The sequence below is a fragment of the Anas platyrhynchos genome, chromosome 1 (assembly GCF_047663525.1).
Source record: "Anas platyrhynchos isolate ZD024472 breed Pekin duck chromosome 1, IASCAAS_PekinDuck_T2T, whole genome shotgun sequence".
Lineage (NCBI taxonomy): Eukaryota > Metazoa > Chordata > Aves > Anseriformes > Anatidae > Anas > Anas platyrhynchos.
Window position 1 is genome coordinate 37,233,233 of NC_092587.1, and position 9,052 is coordinate 37,242,284.

General features: G+C 40.7%; 1 protein-coding gene across 1 annotated transcript; it reads right to left on the minus strand.

The window, feature by feature from the left end:
- Positions 1-475: 475 nt before the first annotated feature.
- On the minus strand, positions 476-7,930 carry IL26 (interleukin 26). The gene is made up of 5 exons (XM_072033050.1): positions 7,643-7,930; positions 7,171-7,227; positions 5,620-5,751; positions 1,039-1,104; positions 476-953 (listed from the first exon to the last, which is right to left on the minus strand). The coding sequence occupies exons 1-5, from the start codon at positions 7,811-7,813 to the stop codon at positions 867-869; spliced, it is 513 nt and encodes a 170-aa protein (XP_071889151.1). The 5' UTR covers positions 7,814-7,930; the 3' UTR covers positions 476-866.
- Between the last annotated feature and the right edge of the window lie 1,122 nt (positions 7,931-9,052).

Below are 9,052 nucleotides of genomic sequence, written 5' to 3' on the forward strand. Positions count from 1 at the left end.
ATACCTTCATTACCTAGATAGTTTCTTCTGGTGTTTGCAAACGTTGGAAAACCAGAACTCTATTTTCACACTGTACCATATGAAAGATCTTTTGGAAACAATTACCAACACTGAGTAACAACTTCATATAAATCCCACTCACAGCATCTTGCAATCCTAATCAACGATGATCCGTTTATTGAGTTTTCTGCATTGTTTAATCTCAGGTAGAACACGTGACATCTGAAGGTTATGCACGAATCATAGACCAAAGTTTTGTCATTAATTGGAGTATGTTTATTAGGTATCAATTATTAACTTAAATTAATAATAACAATAATCAGCATAAACTTCATTTTCTTATTAATATGTGGAATGGCTTCTGTATAGTGACATATCTATAGCAAACAAACAAAAAAATAAAAATAAAAAAAGAGGTATAGCTTAGGGGAAGGATTTTCAGAAGTGCTTCATGTTGCTTTGACTCGTAATTACACAGGGGTGGCACAAGGCCTGGCTGGATCATGCCCAGTGCACACAGGACATCGTGTCTGATCCATGTGGGAGCAGACTTCAAGTTAGGCTTGTGCAATGTGCCCAGGGGCTGTCTGCAGCTAGCAGGCAGGTAGGACACAAAGTGCATCATGCTGTAAACGCTCCAGAGGTTGATCTTGCATTGAGAGCAGGTGTAGCTGCTATGCCAGGTCAACCTTGAAAGCTCTTGAAAATCCATCTTTATGCCTCTGCGTTACAGAGACTCTCTTCCAGTGTGACAGAATTGCTGCTAGGCCAGTTGTACATCCAGCTCTCAGTTGATTTTCAGGCCTTTTGGGTAAGGATCCGTTCTTAGCACAGAGGTGGCATGTTGTCAGTCACCTCCTCGTTCCTCATAAGATGGTTTGTATGTAGGCCTGAATCCAGGGAAGGAGAATATCCAGCTCACTGATGGCCTTGTAGATTCCCTTCTCTCCAAGCTGTCAAGAAGATAAAGACATTAGAAAAGAAGCCACCCTCAACACTTAAGCAGCGCGGGTGAGAACCAATACCTTCTGGTCTTACCTTAAGAAATGTTGTCTTTATATTTTTGACTGCTGGAGTTAACCTTGTGGATGGAGCACATGGAAGCTGAAGGGATGAGAAGAAACCAAAAGAGCTTGTTGCACCAAAGATGCTGATGGAAAGACACAGTGGTGAGGAAGAGTCAAACCCACAGTGTGGCACCATCGGACTACTTGTAAAATGTGTGAAATCAGCATTATCTCAGCATCTCCTGCTACTACACGTGTATCATTTTACTTGTGTGCCTACTGGAAATTGAGTCCACACCACAAAAACTATAACGTGAGTATCACCACATCTTCATATTACACACTTTCTATTCATCTCAGGGCTCTTTATATCAGTGGCAGTTACAACCTTTGTACAGTGTGGCCTATCTCTAAGGTTCAGGTCCTTTAACTTGAATTTCCAGCCTGGAGGCACTGCCAGCAGGGGGTCCCCAGGCCTGGTATCCACCACCCTGGGGGGCTCCACCTGCTGTGCCACCACTGTCTGCTCACTCTGCATACTCACAGGTAAGTGCTCTCTCATCATAACTCTTTCAGTTGTGTTTTTTTAGAGAAGTCTAGCTAAACTTTCTGAGCAGCACCTTCAACATGGCTTCCTGACTCCACAGCTCCCTGTGCTTTACAAGGAAAAGAATCCTTCTTTTAGGGAAAAAGTGGAAAAATCTGGTATTTTCCAATTTATGAAGAAAGACAATGTTTTGGAAAAGAAAAAAGGCAAATTCTTGAGCTCATATGAAGATGAGTACATCTTTCTACATCACACAGACTTTTTAAAAGGAACAAAAGTATTTTCTTTTCAAGTTACCTTTTTTACATGTTTTATTTACATGAAAATGTATATAAATGCAACTCAAATTTATAAACCTTAAATAATCTTCTAACTAGTTCAGACCTTTTTTAAGGTACATCTGCATGATGCAGATTTCCATAGAAGTAAATTGGTAGCAGAACTGAACACTGATTCAGTGACAAAACTGCCCCAAGTGTTAGTATGCATTACAAACTCTTCTCTTCTTGCATACAAAGCAAATGAACAAATAAGCAAGCAAGAAAGTTTGCTTATTTCAAGCTATGCTGCAATATGCAATCTCTGCTAAAGACCTAAAAGCACTGCCTGTAATGATTAAAAATCCTGCAGTGAATATATTGCCTTCCTGCACTCCATTCAATTGCAAGGGAAAAAAAAATAAAATTTTCACAACCTCCTATTTATATAGGAACATCATAAGCAGCTCATAAACAGCTTGATGCTGTTCTCAACAGTGTTGTCATCCCAATAGGGCACATGAGCAAGTAAATGCGCTTTTTGTTGAGAGCCATGGTGCTGCAGATGGATGTTCCCAGTTTCCAAGAAGAAATGTGTATTCCCTTTACCATGCAATCATATTCTAAATGAAAGACCTCGATTTCACTGCAGAAAGGGGATTTAGAGATGTTGGTACCAATGTAGTTTTAAAAAAAAAAAACAGGACACGGGCTCTTAAGTTATTGGAAAATGTTAATGTTTCTTTGTTTGGAAAGCAATCAATCAAAAACAAGCAAACAAAAAACAAACAAACAAACAAACAAACAAAAAAAAAAAAAAACCAAGAACTAGCAACATTAAAATCATGATGATAAGGTAGTAGAAAATCTTCAGTAGTGGTTTGGAAACAAATGTTAAGATTTTTAAATAGCATGGTTGTATAACTTGGCTCTATAACTGCCTGAATTAAAGCTAGAGTTCATGAAAGAATATAGGGTGGGTGTATATATATAAAGGTGTCCCTGTTTCCCTCAATTGTATAAATAACTTGACCCCTGAAAGAGGATGAATTCCTTATGGAAGTATGTTGTCATGGTGGAAATCCCTTCTGATAAACATCTTATAATACAACTAGGTAATAAAAATTAAAGATCTTATGTAAACGGGTGAATGAGATTGCTTATTTATTGGGAAATAATATAGTGGATAAATCCCAAACTGTGTTTTAGCAGAAGATTCATCACTTTCATTCTGATTACAGTTTCTAGTATGCTTTCATATGATTTCTTTTGTTGGCCTTGAATTAATAAAAAATCTTTTTAAATTGTTACAGTTTTCAGAAATTAGATGTCTCCCAGAAAATCATGGCAAGTCATCATTTCAGAAAGAGATATTGTTTTTCTACTGTAACAGGAAGTCTTTTCTTTCCTACCAGTATTTTTTAAGATCTGGAAACTTAAATCATTTAGATTTGTGTTGGATAAAACACGGGTGTTAATTATGAAAAAGAATATAGGAGCTTTGAGAAAAACACTGCATTTTGTCTCCATACAGCACTAGAATCAAATGTATTGCTATATATATTACTGTATATATTGTGTATATATATATTACTGTATTATATGAATGTATTACTATACGTGATCCTATGATTCTGTGATATTAGCTCCAGTCACTGATGGTATATTAGAATAAGTAATGTTCTGCTCTGAGTTGAGTCACAGCTGATAGTCTGAACTCTTCTGTGTGTACTGGCACTTGTATGGGGTGTAATTGCTTTTCCAGACAAGAACCGAATCTCTTTCAATGATATTGTAGCATACAATACCTGGAATTTTGACAGACACAGATAATTACAACAGGGTGTGGAATGCTGTGAATAATGGCTGTAAATTGCAATGATGTAACCTGAGAACTGGTGGAGTTTTCTCCCATTTTTACATTTTACAAATATTTTGGTTGTGTTTTGTAATTCAGCAGCGCAAGGAGATGTCTGAGGATGCTTATTGTTGAATAGCAAATATTTGTGTGCATGTAGAGCCAATGTTCCTTTCTTATATGCCACCACACAGTTAAGAACAGACAAATGTATAACTCAATAACATTTCATTGACTTCTCACCCTGCCTTCACTTTTTAAAATTACCATAGACATTTACCTGGCCATTCATGGTTATAAACCCCAAGTCACACTTGAGATTTTGTGACACTGCGATTTGTGAGGACTACAGGTTTTGTGGAGAAAAAAAAATATCCACAGGTCAAAAAGCTTTAAGGCACACCCTGTCTTTATTCATCTACTCTTTAAAAAGAAGAGCCAGGTAGTAAGACCTCACAGGGTGTTCAGCAAGCTCACATGTAAATGACAAGTCTGGGAAGAGAAATGACCCACAAGTGACACTGTCATATTAGCACCACCCAGTAATCTATGTGTATATTTTCAGCAAAAGAGTGTTTTAACTGCCGTCATGGTGTCATTTACAGGTGAGATGAGGACGTTGTTGGTAGAAGCACCTCTTCCCTGGAACACCTGGATCCACTGGAGGGACATGTTGCCAGTGGGCAACTGCTTTGACTTACAGGTATAACTGACATACAGAAACTGCTCCCTTGTGGTTTATTCTACATCATAGGATTATAGAATCACAAAATCATAGGAACCATTTAGGTTGGAAAAGATCTTTGAGATCATCAAGTCCAACCATCCACCTAATGCTACACATCCACCACTAAACCATGTCCCTAAGCACTGCACCCATATGTCTCTGATACTTCCAAGAATGGCAACTCCACCACCTTCCTGGACAGCCTGTTCCAATGCCTAACCAGCCTTTCCATGAAGAAATTTTTCATGATATCCAATTTAAACCTCCTGTGGCAAAACTTGAGGACATTGTCTTGCATCCTATCACTTGTTACCTGAGAAAAGAGACTGACACCCTCCTTGATGCAACCTCCTTTCAGATAGCTGCAGAGAGAGATGAGATCTCCTCTCAGCCTCCCTTTCTCCAGACTACACAGCACAGTTCCCTCAGCCACTCCTCATATGTCTTGTTTTCTGATCTCTTCACCTGCTTTGTTGCTCTTCTCTGGACACACTCAAGCTACTACTCAGTATCCCTGCAGTGAGGGACCCAAAACTGGACACAGTACTCAAGGTGTGCTCTCACCAGTGCCAAGAACAGAGGGATAATCTCTTCCCTAGAGATGCTGGCCTAACTGTTTCTGGTGTAGGCCAGGTTGCTGCTGGCCCTCTTGGCCACCTGGGCACACAGCTGGTTGATGAGCAGCACCCCCAGGGCCTTTTCTGCCAGGCAACTTTCCAGCCACTCTTCCCCAAGCCTATATCACTGCATGTCACTGCTTGCTCAGGAGACACCACCAGCTCTTTCGAGAGTATGGTGGAGCAGAGATGACATGTGAGTAAAAGTTCCTGAGTCCACTGGGTATGCTGCTGAAGAAGGGAAGTATGACCAGAGTTAACACTGTGGAAACAAAGAGCCACATCTCTCTGTTTACTCTGCATCTTTGCAGCTTTGGTGCTGAAGGGCAGTATGAGGCAACATCATCAGAAGCACCAGTGGGGAAGTGGGCTGTCTCCATGGCACCTCCACCACCTCGCCTGCCCCCTGCATTCACTCTGAGAGGAAATGAGTGGTGTGAAACCTCCCCAGGCTCAGGGGGAAGCCCTCGGGAAGCTGGGTCTTCTGCGATGTAGGGCACACCATGACTACAAATCACCTCCTCTGCTTGCTAAAAAGGTGTGATCTAGCCCTTTCTTAGCCTCCCAGATGGACAGAGGTAGTTTAGCTCTCACAGATATACTCACACATGCATTCATGTTCTCTTGCAGGACCTGGAAGGCGCTAATAAGGTACAACTTTTCACTTTCCACTTCAAGATGACTGAAAACATTTTTCACGTAGAATGAGAGGACCTGGTCTCGAACACTGCAATTTGTCTGAAAACAAAGCAGGTAAGCAGCTACCAAATGAAAACCTTACAAGTCACATATGACCTAAAATTTTTGCCTTGTAAAAATACATGTAGTTAGAAAGCATACAATCAATAGAAATATTTTCATGAACTTTAATGTTCAGCTCAACATACCCTTGTGTTTTCTGAAGGTAAGGCAAGAAGATGTTGCACTGGCACAGAAGGGCCTTATTAAGACTAGCCATGAAAAGAAGTGACAGCAACAAATACAACTAATTCACAAGGAATAAATGGAATTTGAATATGGGAGTTAAGCCAGATTATCTTGGCCAAATTGTAGGTGTCATTGTCTGATTCCTCCACGCCCGTGTCCCATGCCATTCAAAGTGCTGTAAGGAATCCCAACTATCCCCAGCTGTTGCTCCAGAAGAGAACAGTCATCTTGTACACGCTATGTCATACATGTACCTTACTGAACCATAGGATCTCTTGGATACCCAACAGTATTTCAAATGGCTATATGCCATTTTAGGCAACTGAACCAAGTATAGGGTGCAAAATTACCACCAGGAGGGGAAGGCAGATACAGATTAAGCCACCAAAATGCAGGTGTCCACATGTATATCCCATGGGCAAGTGAAGAGCATTCACTCCCAGGGTGATCAGTGAGATCCAGGGGAGTTCAAAGGCCGATAGGTCTCTGCTCAAGGATAAACCGACTCAATTGGCCCTGCTGACTAGATCTCTGCATAAAGGCATGTGAGCTCACATACCTAGAAATAGACCCCCCAAATCAGTATTTTACATGCCAAAGCTTACAGGGGTACTCTGATCTCCCTCTTCTAGAGCATCTGCCGAGTTCAAAACCCAAAGCAGTTCTTGGGTGCTTGGGTGTCCTGGGTGCTCTGTAGCATCCCTGGGCCATCTGCACTTCTGCACACCCTCAACAGAAGGTTTCTCAGTTCATGGGATGTTGGCTTTGGCTCTGGCCCTCATGTAAATAAGCTACTGCCTGAAAAGCATTGCTGGGAAGGACCACACACAGTAGAGCATTCACAGGAGGAGCAAGAGCTACCACAAACACACGCCTCCCCAATGCGGCAAACACCCCCACCCCAACTCTCCAAGGAAAGTACCGCTGCAACCACCAAGAGACAAGTGTCTACAGCCAGGCTTTCCACATCCTCTTCTTTCTCCCCATATCACACTCACATCCCCTTCATGTCCCATAGGAAAATCACTTTCTTGGGGTGCAGAGATAACATTCTTCCTCTAAGTGAAGGATTTAATTAAATGTACGGCTCTCATAAATACAAAGTCCTTCCCAATTAAACACAGCTGACTTACGTGTCAGCTGTCATTCCTTTTGATCCCACATTCTTATCTCTACAAACCAAAGGAAAATCAAAGCAAGAAAATGGAAAAACAGTTGTATAAATCTTACCATAAACAGCACTTTTGTTGTCTTTTTTAGAAGTCTTGTGTTCTTGATGAGATCCTTCTGTAAAATACAGTGTGCTAGTATTAATTAATCTAAGCAGAGGAAGGAAAAGAGAGCTTTGTCTAGTTGGTACAAAGCTTCGCTCTGCAGTAGTGTTTCATACCAAGGTTCTTTGTGTGTTGTAGTAGCAATAATGATAAAAATCTTCTACATCTTATTCAGATGTAGAATGAGGACTCAACAAATCTATGCTCCAATCCCAGCCTAGCTACAAACTTCTTCCATGGCCTTGGCGAACTCATTCCACCTCTCTATGCATCTTCTTTTTTTCCATCTTTATGAAGGGAGTAGCATTTCCCTGTCTCTCAAGACCACAGAGATTATTCAGCTTATTAAATTTTCCAGGTGGTCAATAACGAAGCTGCCAAAGAAGCATCCATAAATAAATAAACTTCATCTAGTGGGATCAACTTACAGGAACAGATGATTTTAAACTAGTTGCCTTGATATACAGGTTCTCTGTCACTTGGGAGAGGAGTCCTTTTCGGCAGGTATGCTTTCCTGTAGGTGACTTTTTGCCTTCCACAGTGAAAAGACAAAGTAAAACTAAAAAATGCCCAGATCTGAAAATAGAATATACTTTCATCTTCGCTCCCAAATCTTCGTGCCTCTACAGTCACAGCGGCGTATGTGATACAGCAAGACTGGTTAGACGACAGAGGTTAACCTAATTTTGTTAACCCTCAAAGCAGCTTCTGCACTGAGATGCTCATGTAGATAACCTATTGCTCGTGTGCTGGCTGATCAGTATTGTTGCTGCGCTTTTTTATACATCTTGCTCCACTTTCAACAAATTTGACCACAATCATCTGTGACGTTTTCTAAACGATATCTCCATATTTACTGGCAGCAGGGTCAAGGTTTCCAAGAAAGAAGAACTTCCCTCTCATGTGAGAAGTTTTCTTTCATTTAAGTGGTGGTCAAGTGAGAAAAAAATTGTTGAGCTGGTTAGTTTGGTTTTGTAACAAAGTACACCTAGTGTGTGATTTTTTTTTATTTTTCCACAAAACCTTATGGTAGCAGTTTTGTAAAAGGTAATGACCCAGACGAAAAAAAAAAAAATGTGTTAACTTAACCGAGAAATTGTAGAAAATCAGTTATCTATAAGGAAGATGGACTATCCTGCCTTTACAACTTCATTGCCTAACCTTTAAGAAGTGTTTTGTTTTTGGGATATGGCAGCTAATAGCAAATGATCTTGCTATTTTAATCTCTTGAATTAGTCTTCTACTAGGGCAAGATTTGCACCTATAGAAGCAGCATGCTATGTATTGTGAAAGAGAGGGCTCCAGCAAGGGCTCTGCTCAAGGACCAGGGCATGCCTGGCTATTGGACTGCTTCAAGAGCCCACCAAGAACCAAAGGTTGCTGAAAAATGTCATGTATGGTCCCAACATACCCACCAAAAAGGCAGTAAAATTTAAACCGTAGAGTCAGATGCTCGCTTTTCTACAGTCATGCTCAAACATAGATTGGGAAATCTATATCTCTAGCCTGCTTTTGAGATAGCCAATGTTGAGAGCTTCAGAGCTGTCTAAAATGAAGCTGGAAGAATGGGATAAATTCATCTCAAGTACCACTCAATAAATGCAGGGAACATCATATCAAAGATAGACTTGGAAATCCTGAAGCAGCACCAGCAGTAGGATGCTGTTAAGACAAGAACTGGTGTAAATTAGCCATCAAGACCCCTAGGACTAGCTGAGGTGTATGCAAGAAATGGGAGAAAGCAGCTTTTGGTCCAGCATAGCAATTCTTCAGCCTACATTGATACCAGCTCTGGGAGAAAGAAGGATGAGATGAGCTAGTTTATAAACTCACCCCAG

Bases quoted from the DNA above. Each gene is read 5' to 3' on its own strand.
- IL26 (XM_072033050.1), bottom strand. From the start codon at position 7,813: ATGAAAGTATATTCTATTTTCAGATCTGGGCATTTTTTAGTTTTACTT. The intron at 1,105-5,619 runs GTGAGTATATCT...TCATCCCTTCAG, and splicing joins AAGAGAACATGAATGCATGT to CTTCCATGTGCTCCATCCAC. The intron at 954-1,038 runs GTAAGACCAGAA...TCTTCTTGACAG, and splicing joins TAAAGACAACATTTCTTAAG to CTTGGAGAGAAGGGAATCTA.